This window comes from Grus americana, chromosome 3, assembly GCF_028858705.1.
Source record: "Grus americana isolate bGruAme1 chromosome 3, bGruAme1.mat, whole genome shotgun sequence".
Classification (NCBI taxonomy): domain Eukaryota; kingdom Metazoa; phylum Chordata; class Aves; order Gruiformes; family Gruidae; genus Grus; species Grus americana.
Window position 1 is genome coordinate 97,237,433 of NC_072854.1, and position 18,291 is coordinate 97,255,723.

Below are 18,291 nucleotides of genomic sequence, written 5' to 3' on the forward strand. Positions count from 1 at the left end.
GTAGCCCGGAGCCGCTCGGGCTCGCCTGCCATCTTATCGCGGGCACCCCGCCGGAGGGGCAGCGGGCCCAGCCTCGCCTGCGACGGCGAGTCCTTGCGCGGCGTTGGCACGGCCCTGCCGCGGCGGTGAGGGGCAGGGCTGGCGGGGAGCGGGGCCGAGTCGGGGCCGGGCCGGACGGGGGAACGGGACCGCGGGCGGTGAAACACGTAGGGCCTTTCCCCCCGCAGAGCTGCAAACCTGTCAGTTTTCCTGCGAGGGGAGTTCAGCTCTTGCTGTCAAGTTACCCTCTTGAGATAAAGTGATTTTATTGTTATACTTACTTACAAAAGGGGGGAAAACTCACCAAAACCTTCCCGGTTTTTGATTCTTCAGCATTTAAACGTGCACAGTTGCACCTTCTTTTCTGTTCAATAGTGGTTTCACTAGAGGTAAACTCTCAACCAGCAGGAAGCACGTTTTTGAGTAACAGAGCAGGTTAATATGCATGCTAAGCTGTGTGTACCAGTTGTTAAGAAACAGCTTAAATTTTACCATGTCTTCTCACCTGCAAATCATTTTTATTTCTTTGAAAGAGAAGTTTTACCTTCAGTTTGTTACGTATATTTCACATACACAGTGTAAATGATGTTTGGGATTTTCAGAAATTTCAGGTCACCTATGAAGAAATGAAGGTTAGGATGTCATGTGTTGGACTGAAAAATCTTCTCCAAGGGCTGAGCTTCAGTGTCAAATACTACTCTAAGCACAACCATCTTCAGACAACATGTCTTTCTAGTAAAATAAAACCAAAAAAATGCCACATCCTGGACTGTTCAGGAAGTACGTGCACACGCAGGACTGCGCCACCTGGAAGCATCCTGCCATGGAGATTCTTTTCCTGCAAGGTATGCTGTTTAATTATAGGCTTAATGTCAACAACCACCTTGGCACATCTGTTAAGGAAGCCAGCCGTATTTTTCAAATGTCAAGGAAACACATTTTTCCTAAAGAGTTTGAAGCTGGGGGATAAATATGAGGATTTCACTTATGTTTAAAGACATGTACTGTTGTTCAATTTTCCTGTCCTGTTTTGAGATAAAGCTGCATTTTGGTTGATTTTCCTGCTGTAGCAACTTTTTAAAAATTGGTATCTTCCTAAAAGATTCAGTTAAAGTGTCAGGAGAAAACTGCGGGGGGGATCAGCTGGCATAGAGGCAAAGTGGCCAAACTGATGCTGCCAGGCCTAACCACTGTGAGCTGGCTCAACGAAATTTGACTTTTTCTGTGCTCACTAGTAAGTCATGGTTTGCACCATATTAATATTAAAATAATCTCTTGACTTCTCATAATTGTATTCACATGCGATAAACTGTACTTTAAAAGGTACTTGGATTTCTTTCTATAAGTAAATGAGTGGCAATGTATGATGCACAGAGTCAGAAAATGGTCTGAAATAATTTCAGGTCTTTGTTTTTTCTAATACAGCATTTGCTAAAGGCATTATAAAAGCTTAACTGCAGTATGACAGCCTATAAACCAATTTATATGCATAATGCATAAATGCTGTTTAAAAAGATTGGTGCTTTGGTTTATCTTAAACGTATTTTCAGATGCATGTGTGGTTGTTCTAAAATTGTTTCAAGTTGAAGTGTTTCTTCGAAGGTGACCCAAAGATCATCTTGTTGTAACCCTCTTATTTCTAACCATAATGCAAGCAGTTCCTAAGTCTGCATCTGAAATACAAACAAATGTTTCAAGGAGAATGTATGAAATCTTGATGGATGAGAACGTGTGGTTCTGTTTATTCATTGGCAGTTCACTAATGGTTACAACAGTTAGAAATGCTGATCTGTGACACTGGTTCCACGATACAAAGAGGTGGTTTTCACCTGAAAGGAGGCTGTGCTTCTTCGCTTTGGAGCAAATGTTTGCAAACTGATTGTCACAGAGATCCTCTGCTATCCTCAAAATCTTCCTAGATGCTCTTCTAGATGAGTGTTTTTTCCCCAGGCAGGGAGGTGTACAGTAACTCCAATATATACCTACACTGTGGCCAGCAGCTTTATATAATATTTCCAAATAAATACAGTGGGAACTGTTGAAAATAGAAGGAGGGGAATCATTAAAAGATTCATAAAGTGTGGAACTTGCCAAAATAAGTTGTGGATGCTAAAATTTTATCTAAGTATAAGGGGAGGTGATGCATGTACATGAAACAGACTTTTTAAATATCCAGAAACCACGTCCAGCTCAGGAAATTGCTGAGCTAAAATTGTTGAAGACTGGGGGAATACCTGTTGGGGAATATGATCTGTGCTTGTCCCATTCTTATACTTCTGTAAGTATCCATTTGTGGCCACTGTGGGGTTTTTGTTTGGTTGCTTCTGGTTTGGGGAATGGTGTTTTCTTACAGGAATTTTCCAGTGACTGGGGAGAGGGTATTACAACTAACATGTCCTGCAGTTTCTTTACCTTGACCAATTACGCAGTTGCTCCAGAGCTTCTCTAAGGGCTTTCATGGTTACTTTGACTTGTGCTTCTGATTTGAAATACTAGGCTAGAGGGACCATTGGTTTGAACCAGTAAAGACCACTTATATGCTCTCATGAATGATGTAGTTTACATTCATAGGGAGTTTGGCAACTGGAACAGATAGTTTCGCCTCCTTTCAAAGTCTACTTGTAACATTCACATGTTAGATTTCACACATTCGTGAAGACAAACCAGGAACAAACCAACAGTTCTTGATGCAAAGTGAGGATGGGGTAAAAAGTATGCGATGCTTTTAAAGTTTAGACACATTCACATAACGCATTGAATGTTATGAAATGCTACTTTGTGTGATCTGTGCAGTGTTATGTATGTGTTAAGCTTATTATTTGACCAAACAAGATTTTACAGCAAGCAAAAAATAAGTAACATTGTGCTAGCAATTTTAACACTTTTTAAATATTTTTACAAGAGAAGACAGCTTTGTTGGCACTGAGGTAGCAGTAGCCTGCTCGTGGATCATGGAAAACCAGAAGCTTATTCCTCATAAAATTGTTGCAGAACCCATATCAGCTCACTGCTTCACTTCATTCTGCGCCATATGAACATTTATACCAACACTTTTGAGCAAGTGGAGCAAGAACCTGAACAAGCTGACGGGACTCCTAGGTACAGGGACAGAGGTGTGGGCAACATTGTTGTCCAGAAAAGGCAATGAGAAATTACACTCTTAAGGCAGGAAAATTACGAGAAAACACCTCTGAAGAAGGAAAACTGAAAGAATTCCGTAAAAATAACTAAAACCTAGTTCTAGAACAAGAACAAACATTTACATATAATCAATTAAAAACATACATTAATAGTACATTCAATTTTGAAGAGACAACCTCAATAAATGTGTCAAGTAAAGCACATTTGTCAATGCCTCCCTAAAAGATGAGGAAGAATTGAAAAGAAAAACTTATTCCAACTGTGGGTTTTCTTTTTAATGGCATGTACTATGGTAATAATGCAAAGTTGGTTTTAGTTCTGAAGCTCGGGAAATATCATTATTGCCTCAACACGTTCATGTTGGAGTAGAGAGTCCTGAGTTGTAGCTGTTATTCTTTCCATACTTACCAGGAAGGAACAAAAATCCCTTCCAAAAGGAAGCAAAATACATCCATAATAACATCAGAGCTTTTGTACAAGAATCTTCTGAAATCAGAGCAGGAAAACTGGAATGACATTTCAGCAAGATATGAAGCTATGACAAAAAGAATCAAAGCAAAATTAGAAGAATTGCACAACAGATATACCTTCAATTCGGAAAGCCCAAGGGTAAGTGGCAAAAAATAGAAACATTTCTCATCACGGAGTACAAATAAAAGGCAGTGAAGCCATTCCTGCTATAAAATGCTGGTTTACAGATCATTTTATGGCAGTAGTTTTGAATATTTTAATAACTGTGGATAGTAACAGCATGTGTTTAGAACAGCTTACATGTGTTATGATAGTGTATTTATCTTAATTTCACCATAGGGAAAAGCAAGTAAAGATACAATAATCATCTGACTTTTTGATAAAGGATACAAGATGTTGTAAGTTACAAGAGCAACTGCAGGTGATCTGAGCCTTTTGTTCAATTTAGAGGAGGTATAGGAAGCTTAAGTACCCTAACTTTGAAAGAACCTTTCTAATGCCTGCAATTCTTTCTTTAGTATCAAATATATGTGCTATATTCTGTCATTTGTGTATGCTACTATTCTGTTCTACAGAACAATGATTGAATATAGGGATCCTAAGGAAATAGTCTAACTATATGTTGGACTTGAAACATGTTTGTTTTGTATTGAACAGATCAAGTTTGGAGAAAACGTGTACTTTGAAGAGAATGGCTGTATATTTTTTTCAAAAGCAGATGATGGTAAGGGATTTCTCTTCATAACATGGGACGATTGTTAAAAGTGTTGTATGTGTATCACTTAGTGTACTTCACTTATATTAAAGCTTAATTGCTTTCTTTCTTAAAATAAGTAAACTAAAAATATAAAATTTACAAAATTCTTTCATGATTGATTAATTTTAGAATCCCAAATCTGAAAAAGTGAGGTGAAGAGAGTTAGGGAATAGTATATATTGTTACTAAAGCAAGTTTCTGAAGAGGAAAGAGAGAAGTCACTGCTTTTCAGAGCCCTAACTTAACATCGCAAAAAAAGGATAAGCACATTCATGGCTTTTTTATTTCTGAGGGAGTGGGGAAAAAAATTACTAATTGTATTTAGTAAAAACAACTGTGCTTTAGGTATCTGAACTTTAAATTTTAATACATTTATTAGAAGCCAAGATCTATACTTGTAAAGTATTTTTAATAACAACTACAAGACTTTTTTGTCCCCTGGAACTGTAATTTTTTTGTTTATTTTTACAACGTGCATTTGCAAATATCTTGCAAGACAAATATTTGGTGTTAATAAATTCCAGTAGTATGCTTGTGAACATTACAGGCAGACTTGTTAAATATAGGCATTAACAACCACTGCTCATTTTGACAGTGCCTTAATTACAGGATATTTTTGCTATCTCCTTTTTTTTTTTTATATATAGTAGGTGAAGAAAATGTTGACATTTTATTCAGTACTGAAGATCTTGGGTTTTCTGATGCCTTTATTCAACGGATCAGAATTTCACCAGATCAGAGATACATGGCTATCAGCTTAAAAAGTGAAAATTCTGAAGAGGCAACCTGTGTTATTATGAAACTTGGTCATTTTCCCGTCATGGAAAAAGTAATTCCAAATGTATTTAGTTTTGGTAAGTTGTTTATAAATATCCTGTGGATCACGCTAGCTTTCAACACAACATTTTTGTTAGTCTACAAATAATATTAAAATATTTAAACTAAAAAAAAAGGAAGAAACATTTTAGCTTTAATCCTTACAGCTGTTGAATTGTTTCTTATTTAAGATTTCTTCCACACTACACGATTACAGGTTATCTGGTGTGGATGAAAGTGACTGCTTTTGTGATACGAGTTTTCCTTCATTGTAAAAGCAAGCATTTATACATGTTTGAACAGTCATGCATATCATTCTTTTTATTTAATTCAATACACTTTAAAAATTTACTGACATAACTGTTGCAAAATAAAGATTTTTGAGAAATGTTCTAGTTATTAAACCCTTGAGCTACAAGTGAAGTCACCAATAGCTGTAGGCACTTAGCTTCGCTGAAAAGTGTGCAAGTGCTACCTGCTATTAAGTATTGGCTGGAATTTCAACTGGACTCTAGGATGTGGGTCACAATTCAGAGCCCAAAGAAGTCAGGCCGTGAATCAATTCTTTCAGAATAGATTATAGAGCTTTACCTTGCTGTTAAATAAGCAGAGGTAAACTGAAGTGAATGGGAAATCTTTTGGGGTTTTTTTTAATAGTATGTTCAAGAATATAGCAAAAAGAGTGCAATAGTGTGTATCCAAGTTCTATATCTTGTATTTTGGATTATTTTGTTGGATGTCATCAAGTATATGTAGTACAGTAAGCAATTTGCCTGGGTAGGGCACGAATTTAAAACTCTAGGTAAAACTTCCTTGTTACAAAAATGAAGAGTAGCAAGAATTTAATGTTGTGTTTGCACAATTGAAGTTTATAATGCCTGTTGAAAGTCAGGTCTGAAAATTTGCCAGTGACGTTTTTTCACTGTACTTGATTTGAACATGTTTCTAGGTTTGTCTGGAAGAATCAGTACATTTAAGAAACCAACTTCCTGTTGCCTACACAGGCAGATAAGAGTACAAAAAAATGACTATCAGAATGGTAGAGTTTACTTCCATTTTGTAACCTTACTCAGGTGTAAGCGAGGTATAGAGGTATCATGAAGTACAGAGGTACCTCAGTCATGACGAAGAGAATTAGGTCTTACGACCACTTGCAAAGTATGTGCTTCTATTGCATGATACACAATAGCATGCAACAAATGAAAAGTTCTTGAAAATTTACATCTGTGGGATTTTTAAGTGCTAGGCTACAGAAGAACTTGGATTTCCCTTGTAAAGGCTTACGTTCATAGTGAACCCTCAGCTACCTGCACACTTTAGAGCCACATTGCTGTTCAGACAGCAAATTGTTTGCATTACTTCAGTGTGGTACTTCCTTGGGTTTTGTACTGAAAATTAGTATTTATGCATAAGACAGCATACAATAACTTTTTAAAGCATATGTGTTAAACATCACTGTGGTGGCTGTAGGAGCAACAGAGATGTCAGTAATTTGCCTGGATCCATTAGATTACTAAACTTCAGAATAGCAAGGTTCCCATATTTATACATTTCTGATGTTGATGAGCACATACAGAAGCATAGAAAACTAGAGAATTTTTATCTCAGCAGTACCCATGGGGCACATGCATCATCTCTTTTCTCTAAATGGTTTGCATGCAGTCACATGCAGTGCTGCAGAGCTCATACTCCCTTTATTATCTTGCTGACTCCATGTAAACCTCTGTTTCTCTGATTGGTTTTAAATAGCTACATATCTTCTACTTTCCTGTTACCTCCAGAACCCCCCCACAGGGTCAAGAGCTTCCTCTTACCGGGCCTTGGAATATTGTCCTCTGGCTTTTTTTTTAATGCATTACAAGTTTCTTGTTCTGTGGGATTCAGAGAAAACATTGAAAATTCTTTTTGCGGCTTACCCCAGTCTCTTGGATGTAGAAGTGCTGTCCTCAGTTCGTGTCAGCTGCAACCCACCTTTTTCAGCATTGGGTCCAGTGTTCACGGAGCTCCGTTTTCTCTCAGTAATAGTATATACAGTTCCAACTTTGATATGCCTTTGTCTTTTTTCCAGAATGGGCTACAAATGATGTTCTGTATTATACAAGTCAGAAGAACCTTAAATGCCAGAATGTGTTTATGACCACTTTCAGTAATCAGAAACATACAAAGTTAGTTTATACAGAACAAGATGCAAGGTAATACTTACCTAAAATATAACAAGTCCTTTACATATTCTAGAGAATTTTATACGTACAATATAACTGGTTTGGAAAACAAATTCTTCCGCATCATACCCCAAATGGTAAACGGCATTTTTAAGTTGTGTTCTGCTGTCAGTAGTGCCTTATACAGTCTGAGAATGTGCTCTGTTCTCCTCTTGATAGGTGATCAACAGAGATTTAACTTTCCTCTCTTACCTCACGAGTTCAGCTGAGTTTATAAATGTCAAGGTCAGTCTCAGGTCAGGGTGTCCTTTAATGAATGCGTGACAGTTTCATACAGGGTAAATCAGACTGTGGATTTCATTTTGTTTTCTCTGCTATTGATGTCTGATACATCTTTTAAAAAAAACATAGAAGTTCAGGCTAATCCTTGCTCTGGGTAATGGATGAGCAAAATCATTAAAGCATTCCCAGAGATAGAACTATTGTTGACTGAATACCCTCTCAATAACCTTTCTTTAAGCAGTGGTTTAGGAATCACAGAATCACAGGAAGACAAGAAGGCTCTTGCTAAATTGAGTGCAGAGCTAGTTTTTCAGCCCTGTAGCATGTGGTAGATTTATACAACATTCCATAAATGTTTGTGATTATTCTTAATTCAAGTTACATATTCAGTAAAGAAATTTCAATTATACTTTCATCTAAAAAAAAAAAAAACCCACCCAGGAAAAAATATCTGCAGTTGAGATGGAGTTCTAGCTGCATTTGATGCATACTTTTGGAAAATCAAGTTGCACTGACCTGACACTTCCCCACAGGGAAACTGTTGGCATAATTCTGAAGGTCATAGTCATTACAGTAAATCTACTAGAAACTTACTCTAAAGGTTCATGTGCTATTGCAGCTCGTAACAGAGCTTCCTTGTTCATCAGAGATGGCTAGACATGCTTTGGCATTGCCATTCAGCAGTTCCATTCTACATTTCACCACCTCTTTTAGGTGCAATCAACTATTACTATTTTTTTTAGAAGCTGAAAATTTCTTGACTTCCTTTAAAAAAAAAGCTACAAAGACAAAAAAAACCCATTGTAATATCAAAGTCAGAGTCCTTGGGGAGAAGTGTAACCTGCATTTCAGCTTGACTCTCTTAGAGGCAAGGTCAGCAGAGCTGAACTTCTGGAATCTCTACTGAATGCAGTGCTGCACTCCTGCCAAATTCATGTGTATTAGAGAGGCAGGAGGCCGATTCCTTACAGACTTTAGATCCCCCCTGTGCCTGTCCTCCTAAAGATGCCAAGAGGGTGGAATTAGAAAAAACCCCAATAGTACCAAAAAAATTTGAGGTTCCACCTGCAAATATTTAAAGGCACTGAAAATGCTATTTAAAGCACCCTTTCCTTCACCAGTCAAATATTTTGAAGTCTAGAGGAATCATTATTGCAGTCACGTATCTGATCTGTATAATGCAGATTACGGTACTCAACCCTGTAATTTCTTAATGACATCTTCTGGATCTTTGTGTTGGACATAGTTTTGCTTTTAGAGACATCTAGTCTCAAAGATTCAAAATGGCGAAGGAACTGCTGTGTCCCAAGCTGTGACATTCCAGTTAATTAGGATGACTTGCAGAAATTTGAATCTGAATTTCAGCCTGAACTTGTCTAATATTAGCATCCAGCCACTGGTTATCAATCTGTTTGCTGTTTCTAGATTTTAGGAGCATTTAAAGCCTGTAGGTAGTTCCAAAACCAGTTCCTAGTTTCCAGCTTTATCACAGCAATACTGTCCATCTTGTCTCATAAGCCTCTGTACTTTAAGAATTCTTTTTTGTCTTACTTGCTCTAGAGTTAGGGTCAGTAACACTTAGGCTTTTTCTCAATTTATCTTTATAATAGCTCCTACTTTTCTTTTGTTATTGCTATTCCCACATGATGTCCTTTATCAATTTTATATTAATTATTTGTTACTACTTTTTTCTTTTTAATAGGGCTGGTTATCAGCTCAATAAAAAGTTCTGTGTCTTTGCCTAAATTTTAAAGCCTGTATACATCAGTGAGGTTCCAGACTACCTCAGTGATGTAAAAACCTGGATTCGGTTGGGCAACAACTGAACTGCTTTCCTCGCAGATTTCAGGTTCCACACACAAGATTGTGGATATTTGAATCCCAGGATAAATGCAGCAGGAGTGGGTTTGGGAACCAAGTAGTCTGGAATTTCTCCAGCCCACTTACAGGCATGCTGTTTCTTACCTTGCAGATGGAGGCCCGTAAGTCTGAAACAACCGATGTATTTTTAAAATACTAATAAAGTTTAAGCTTTTTTTTTTTTAATTATTCCTTACAGATTCTTTGTGGACATATATTGTACAAAAGACAGGCGTTTTCTCACTATCAACAGCAACAGCAAGACGACCTCAGAAGTTTGGCTGGTTGACTGTAGACAACCTTTTAAGTTACCTGCTCTTGTACAAGCACGAACAAAAGGGGTCATTTACCACATTGAGCACAGAAATGATGAGTTATATATTCTTACTACATACGGAGAACCTGCAGAATATAAGGTAATTTTAACCGATATTAAGATTCATAGGATTTATTCAGATACCTGTTGCAGATCATATAGAAATAGTAAGTCTGGCTGTCAATTCTGTACTGCACAGCTTACTGAGAGAATTCAAGAGAGTTCCAGAGAGCTGTGTGGATTGAAAGACTGATAGTAGTACATGGAGCCTCACCTGTAGCATGCCAATTTCATTCTAACTCCTTTAGCAAGATCAGGAAATGAGTACACTTTAACAGTCATTTCCCCTATGTTAAAACTTCAGTTGGTGATCTCAGTCTGTACAACCAAGCCATCTACAGTTTTGCCGGCCACACTGAAAGCACTTACTGCATGAAAATCTTCTATAGGTTAATCTATGAAAATTGAATGTACTTTACTAAACGTTATTAAATTGTTCTTCCATTTTGCCAAAGGGAGTTTAAAAACCTCCAGTTTTAGTCAGGCAAAACCCCCCAATACAAACCAGTAATTTTTTTGCAATAAAAATGTTGCATGAGATCACCTATATGTCTGTACATCTCATTTGTAACTCTTGCTACATCGTAGTAATGCAAGGTTATTTTTTGTTTTTATAGTTGATGAAGGCACCAGTAGCTTCCAGTGGCTTGGAGAACTGGCAGTTAGTTTATGCACTGGAAGAGAAAACCAAGCTAGTAGACTTGGAGATGTTCAGTGATCACTCTGTTATGTTCCTGAAGAAGGCTGGTCATCTTTACTTAAATGTGATTTCTTTTGTTTCACATTCCGTTCAGTCAGTAAAGGTATGGTTTAGCTTGGCTTAAGCAACATAGTGTTTTTCCAGCGCTATTTAATTATTTTTTTTTTTAAACATTATAACGAAAACAAAGATAAATTCCAAGAGTAGAAATGGTTTAGGAAACTATAATACTGCCAAGTTTGTCATTATGACTAATTGTATTATCTGTGTCTGTTCTTCAGGATTTCATGTGGTAGCTTATTGTAGCACTTAAAAAGTTAGAAAGCAGCTATCCTATGAGTCAGTTCTTTCTTCACCTTATTACTGTCAACCTCTTTACAATACAGTTGATTTCTAATGTGAAATAGGACTTGATTCCCTAAACACTCTACTTCCTTTTACTGGGCCTGTTTTTGGTTACACTCATCAGTGTAAGCAAGGAAATAGGCCTGGCTCTCCCACAGAAGAAACATTTGTCTTCTGAATGTTCTAACATGGACACTGTCCCATTATAAACGGGATGAGTTGATAGTGCAGTACAATTTGTGCAAAGTATTTCTTCCTTTCTCCGGTTGTTGCTAAATACCTGTGGATTAAAACCAAAGTGATCCAATTCAAAACCATGATTTCTGGAGACCATTCAGATGAAATATTTAATTGATTTGTTTGCCTGAAAAATACAATCTGAACTGCTTGTAAGTTTATTGCGACAAGCTACCAATGCTGCGTTTTGTAAAACTGCTACAGAAAAAGGTTTTCAAAGTACACTGTATGGTCTCTGAAACCTTCATTTTTGAAAATGGTCATAGTTTATTTATTCAGAAAGGGTCTGCAGTTACTCTGGAGAACTTGGACTTTTGCTGCCATTTCAGAAGTCTCTAGCAACCTAACCTAAGTAGTGGCCTGGCAGAGGGTTTGACTATGTCCCTGCTGCTCTCAAAGAATGAATCTTGATTTCTTTTATTCTTAGCAGAGTCAAAAATCTTAAATATAATAGCAGTAAGTGTCTAAGGGTGAATGTGCCAGGAAAAGGTTTTGTTCTTCACAATGGCTGGCACTAGGAACAAAGTTAAGAGGCAGGGGTTTTCAATGGCTTAGCATTACTGAGCTAACTCACAGCAAAAGCATAACAACTGACATGGACTTGGCTGTATAATATGTTGAAGTAGGATGGGAAACCAGAGGGGAAATAGGATCTAAAAAATAAAAACAATGCAGAATCATTTCAAACAGTGTTTTAATTTTTTAAAAAATCTGCGCTAATGCCCATTTTAAACTGAATTTGGATTTATTTTTCTGTTTTATTTCATTGTTGAACTTTATCCAATGGCCTTAGGGGAAAAGTTTGCCAAAGTCTTTCACTTTTTGACTGTTTCATTACTGAATTTAAAAGAAATGCAGATTGTGCTACACACAAACTGAAGATAATTAGCCTGATACTGAAAATCTTTTCCTCTGAAGGACACACTAGGCAAAATTAACAGAAACAGTGTAAGGGTCTCACTTGAAATGCTGTGTTTTCTCAGCTACCTACATGGGCCTGTGAATTTGAATTGGAATCTCATCCTGAACATACCACCAGCACTTGCTATTTTCAGCTCACCTCCCCAGTACACCCCCCTAAGTGTTTTGCATATTCATTTAAAGAAAATAATCTCATTGAGCAAGCTGTGCAAGAGGTACCAATTATTACGAATTGTCACACTACACGTTTACTAGCTAAAAGCAAGGTAAGATTTTTAGTCCTTTTCCCATTCCCTTTATTCTTCCCTTCCTCCCCACCCATTTAAAGAAAATGCATTTGGCAGGGAATAGAGATTAAAAAAAACCCAAAATGTAAAGAGCAGTTGGTGCTATAGTTACTAAACAGTGGGTGTTTTCTTCAGTGCTATAGAGAAGAACAAGAGAGTCGTGATAAGATTTTTTTTTTCCATTAACCTGGGTATGCTAGAGGAGATAACTGTACATGATGAGTCAAGAATCTTAGTATAGTATGACTTTGAATTGCTAGCTGGTGCATGGTATCATACTTTCCACGATAAATGAAAAAGATGCCAGCTGCTGAAAAGAACACCCCACAACCAGCTGTACAGCACAGATCAAGAAAGGAAAGTTTTAACAGCCTGAGCTTTAAAAAAAATTGGAGATGTTAATAAAGAGTTTGTGCTGCAGTAAGTGGTAAACTATTGTGTTAATAATAGATATTCTTGGTGTTAAGGGGGGAAGGAAAACTTGGGTGCTTTGGTAGTTTAAAAACTCCTCAGGTGTTGCACTTAAATGAATTTTATACTCTGCATCCATAAGCCTACACAGCAGAGGTTCAGTCTCTCGCTTTATTTTTCAAGAGTGCTTTGTACATTCTAAGTGAAAAAAATTACTGTAATCAAAAAACACATTTTAAAATAAATAATTGAAGTTTTCATTGCCATGTGTCATTGAGATTTCTGAAATGTCCTTTATTGTAAAATACTCCTTCATTTCCAGGATGAAACTTTGGTGCCAATTACAGTTTTTCATAATATGAATTCTAAAGAGCTACACAGGAGACCACTTCTAGTTCATGTATATGGAGCTTATGGCATAGATTTGAACATGAGCTTTAAAGAAGAGAAGCTGATGTTAATTGAAGAGGGTTGGATATTAGCATATTGCCATGTTAGGTAAGTAAAATATAAAATGGAATTAAGATTTTAATCTGTGGGATATACAGATATTTCTTGATGTGCAACTCAAGTAGTACAGAAATATTTGTTCATGTAGCTACCTAATTCTTCATGCTTTTCACTTCCATCTCTTTTTAGATTTTTTTTTAAAGTAGTTTTTAACAAAAAAAATTACCTCAGGAAGAAAATATACTTTGAAGATTACATACTGCATTTAGGTTACTTAACAGGATGGTTTCACCTAACTTTTAATCTTTCAAAGTCTCATTACTTCTTGTCTCGTCTGTGCTCAAGAAAAATTTTGATAACATTCAAAATGCATTTGCTACATACCTCTCTTTCCAAGGGCATTGTGTACTAATACTAATGTTCAGTCTGCATCTTCTGAAAGCCATTTGCTTTCTACAGCAACAACTAAGCATTTAACCTGCATCCCTTGTGCTTTTATTGGCTAAATCCTCTGTCTTCAGTTCAGCTACAAATCTACTAGTTTTATAAAACCACTATGTGCAATAGGCTTCACATTTTCATTGCAATAATAATTCAGTAGGTAAAGATAACAAAAGAATCGCTTTAGGGAGGGGAAGGAAGTGGGAGAATGAACAATTCTTTGAAATACCAGTTCCAAAACAAATTCAGCATACAAATATATTCAGTCTGCTATATTCAGTGGCAAGCATTGTGCTGTTCTTCCTCCCACCTCTCTTAGTATCTTAAGATGCAAATCAGTCCTAAATGAAGATGGATTCTTCATCCGAAGATGAAGAATTTTGGCAGCCTAATCAGTTAATTCATTTTAAACTTGAAACCTGAATAAGGATACTTCAGGTGGTTTAGAACCAAAACAGTGATTGCATAGAAAGGAATATAAACAAACTTAAAAGTTCTGTATTACAAAATGTAACATTTCAAGTAGTACTTGAAATTAACAAATTAGAAAAAAAGAGAAACTATCTAACAGTGTCAAAGTTTACACTATGCAGAAGACAAATCCTGAGAGTCTCAGTGTGGAGCTGAGAAATACTATTTTACTGTTTTTAATAAGTGCTAGTGTTAGTGCTATAAGTATTGAAAATGTTTTAGTTATTTTAATAGTTTTCTATATGAAAAGATAATGTTAGTGTGTGGTTTTGTATTGCCTACAATGAGCGTCATTTCCTAAATTGGTGCTTTTCCTGTGAGTTGCAGGACACAAGCGCACAATTTTCACCAATCATCATGAACGGATTTTTTTTTGTTTGCATGTTGTATATTTTAGCCATAAAGGAGGGTAATGACAAGAATAGAGAAAAGAAGTGTTAATTGGAAAGGCAAACTATGATTTTGCAATTCTGTGGCTGCTGCTGTCCTTTCATTATCTGAGACTTTGCCATGTAACGTTTTCCAAAGAGACTCCAACTTGAATTGTTTTAAATTTCAGGGGCGGAGGAGAGCTCGGCCTTAGCTGGCACAAAGATGGATGTCAGCATAATAAACTCAAAGGTCTCTATGACCTTAAGGCTTGCATCATGCTGTTGCACGAACTAGGATTTTCTCAGCCAAAATACACAGCACTAGCAGCTGCCAGTGCTGGAGGAGTTCTTGCAGGAGCCCTGTGCAACACTGATCCAGAACTTATCAAAGCCATGGTTTTACAGGTAAGGTGCTGTAGACCTTTTATGGCTTATGATGTTAAACTGTATTTTCTGTTTCATTCTACCAGTTTCAGAATTGGAAACACTCCAATTCAGAATTCACTTTTCTCATTTGTTTGAGAAAACCTTGACCTAGGCATTTGAGGTCCTGTGTCCTGTTTGCTAACTTTTTTTTTTAATAACTTGTAAGGCTCCTTTTGTAGATGTTCTAAATATAATGATGAAAACTCATCTGCCACTGACAACTGAGGAACAGGAAGAATGGGGAAATCCATTAGCAGATGAAAAATGTATGAAGTACATCAAAAGCTATTGTCCATACCAGAATATTAAGTCACAGGTAAAAGTATGCTTTCTGTGTGGAATCCTAAAGTAAAGCATAGCAGTTTATAAGAAAACAAAAAGTAGATAACTGGAATTTAAAAAAAAAGTCTTATTTTACTTTTTCAGGGCTTTAAAGCCCAGTATTTTAGAATTCTTAGCTGCTGCTTTGTGTTAAAATGAATCATTAAAAATACAAATATAAACTATTTCAGTAATAACCTTAGCAGTATTTGGAGTCATAAGTGACTGCTGAAATTAACCAAATGCCTTCTCCTAAATAATCAGTAGATTTCAAAAACTGCTTTTGTTACAGGACTGCCAGAAAGTAATAGATTATTCTATTGTATAACAAACCTCAACATGTAAAAATACCTTCTTTTGTGGGGCGGTTCTGTTGTTCTACTGGCTTTTGCAGACTTTGTCACAGGAGGAAGGAGGTATTTTCCACTGATTAAATACCTTTTCAGAGGCAAACAATGAAATGGAAAAGCAGCTATAGCTTTGACATTGTCATCTCGGAGGAAATTTTTCTTTATTTGAAGTAATGTGTTAGCTGTGTTGCACAGCTTCATTAAGTAAAATCTTAGTATATAAAAACAACTACTACTTATGTGTAGAAAGATTGCAAAAGTAAATTTCAACTACTGTCCTAAGGTGAACCATTCCATGATTATTACTCCCCTTTTTGTGCAATCATCAGCAAGCAGGCATGTATCAGACCTTTACCAGTGGAGGGAGGATGTTTTTCATCACCTTTTGCAAGTAAATGATCCCCTAATATGAAGTAATTTTTCAGACCAAAATACTTTTTTGCAGTTAGAGTGATAAAAGTGCTTTAAGAGCAGGTAATTAGGTAATAGATGTAGTTTTAGATAAACCATAACAAGTAGTACAGTAAGATAGAGAAAAATTTGTTACTCACTTTATGAAAAAAATCAGTTGTCAAGTATTTAACTGGTTTTGTTTTTTTGATGTCAGTGTTATCCTTCAGTTTTTATCACGGCATATGAAAATGATCAACGGATACCACTAGCAGGAGTTCTGCGATATGTTCAGAAACTTAGGAAGGCTGCACTAGATCATGCCAGCAAAACCAATAAGAAAGGTAAGAATAAGAGTATTAAAGATACATGGAGTTAACTAAACCAGAGTATTAAGTCACATAATTAAACATCATCGATATTGACTCCTCCTTAAATGCATTCATTTGTACAATACGATCCAGTATCTAAAGCTCTGAAGTAATTTCTCTTATCTGCAAAGATGAGATGTGCAGTCATACTGACAAATAGATAAACCTTAGCTTCTATGATGCACTCTCCAGAGCTGTAAGAGGCACCAGATATCTCTGTATTGTAGAGCTGCCTTGAAACAGTCAAACCCGTATGTGTTAAATATTAACAGCAACAAACCACAAGAGGCTCAGGAAACCCTCTGAGATGAAAAAAAAAAAAAGGGAGACTGTAAGTTGGGCTTAGTCTTTCCTAGGCCTCAACATGTGGCGACTGTTGGACAGGGCTAGGTGAACCCACACTGTCTAGTCCAGCTACTGATATGGTCAGACTGCAGTTAACAGCACATGGATAAAAATCTTATTTTTGCTGCTCTATAAAAACCTACTCTTCCCAGTTTACTAAAACTGCAGGTGTTAGTCCAAGTTAGAATGACAACAATGCCAAAACATTGATGCTTTTATACCTGAAACTTCACCCTAGCTTTGGGACTGTTTCTACCAAAAGGCACATTCAGGCCTTATTATTTTTCTAGTACCATCTAATCTGGGGAGAGGCTTTTACCATCAGTACCAAAATAGATCTTGAATTAGCTTTTCTGAATTTCATTACGTCCCTTCCCTGCTAGCAGCACAACCGCAGTGGTTGAGAAAGGATAGCAGATGCTGCAATTGCTGTTGCAGCCTTTGCTCAGAAAGAAAAAGCACGTCTTTCCAAAAAGACTCAGAGAACAAACATGCTAAATATATAAGCATTTTTCAAATATGTAGTTAATAGAAATACAAATAGTTCATCCAGCAAGCCCCTATATGATTTTTTTTTTCTTAAGAAACAATAGAAATTGTTGGGACAGAAGGCAGAATTATCCCTAAACAACGCACATCCCCACTTACCTTTTTCCTTGTTCATTCAATGTCAAGTGATCGCTAGCTTCATTGTTCCAGGAAACTGCATCCCTAACATCATCTTAGACATCCAGGCAAACGGCAGTCATTGTATTTCATCTTGGGAGGATTCACTGAATGAGGTATGTTCCTTTTATTGCACGCATCCATAACATGTTATGGGGAGGTCTCCCCTTGACTGGTATTTCAACTTCAGTAGTTCATGCAGTTGTTGAATGTATGTTTCAAGTATTACAAGAGAAAAAACCACCTGCTGGAATTAAGGTTGCTCTTGAAACCTTTTATACATATTGCAGGAACAACTTTATATATACACATGTAATATATATTACACATATATATGTATATTAATATGTATACATATATCTAAAACCAGCCATTTTGTATATACATAAAATTATATATCTCTATATATTTTTAGGTATCTTTGTACATATTTTTTTATATATATATAAAAAAGAGAGCCAGTGACAGAGCCAGGTTATTGATGAAAGGTTCCAAGTTGTGCAAAACATTGTTCCAGCAGGAAAAGAGAATTAGGTGCTTAAAATTGACATACTGGCTGTTTCCTTCCATTTCCTTATGAGTACAACATATGCGATGGGTTTGATCTTTACATTTTGAAATGCATGATCTGCACTATCAAAGGACACTACTACAATGAGATTTCAATGTTTTGCACTTTGTACAAGCGTGCATGCTAAAAGCAACATACTGCCAAGACCAGTAACATTGTTACTGATGTCTCAAGACTATCACAGTTGGATACAGATTTTATTACTGTTAATTTTAACAAATCCTAGCAAATGTTATTTGGTTGTTGTGGCAGTTAGGCCCAAAATGAATTCTTTCAGGAAAAGCCTCATTCTGTCCTAGGTAAGGTATTAACA

At 36.6% G+C, this 18,291-nt stretch overlaps 1 protein-coding gene across 10 annotated transcripts in view; it reads left to right on the forward strand.

Moving 5' to 3' along the window:
* Nucleotides 1–18,291, forward strand: part of PREPL (prolyl endopeptidase like) — a 23,192-nt gene continuing 4,901 nt past the window's right edge. For 4 of the 10 annotated variants that reach the window (XR_008576433.1, XM_054820746.1, XM_054820747.1 and 1 more), the window contains exons 1-14: nt 1–125; nt 642–884; nt 3,592–3,789; nt 4,309–4,375; nt 5,056–5,262; nt 7,293–7,416; nt 9,728–9,944; nt 10,522–10,707; nt 12,170–12,373; nt 13,128–13,303; nt 14,727–14,943; nt 15,131–15,280; nt 16,243–16,369; nt 17,417–17,523. Coding sequence is in view for 9 of the 10 variants with exons in the window: in XM_054820746.1 (XP_054676721.1) it covers nt 666–884; nt 3,592–3,789; nt 4,309–4,375; nt 5,056–5,262; nt 7,293–7,416; nt 9,728–9,944; nt 10,522–10,707; nt 12,170–12,373; nt 13,128–13,303; nt 14,727–14,943; nt 15,131–15,280; nt 16,243–16,369; nt 17,417–17,523 (2,199 nt within the window). In the remaining variant the exon portion in view is untranslated. Of the gene's footprint in view, nt 2,318–2,728; nt 2,734–3,591; nt 3,790–4,308; nt 4,376–5,055; nt 5,263–7,292; nt 7,417–9,727; nt 9,945–10,521; nt 10,708–12,169; nt 12,374–13,127; nt 13,304–14,726; nt 14,944–15,130; nt 15,281–16,242; nt 16,370–17,416; nt 17,524–18,291 lie in introns of those variants that run through there. The other 6 variants (XM_054820749.1, XM_054820748.1, XM_054820751.1 and 3 more) reach the window with 6 other exon arrangements.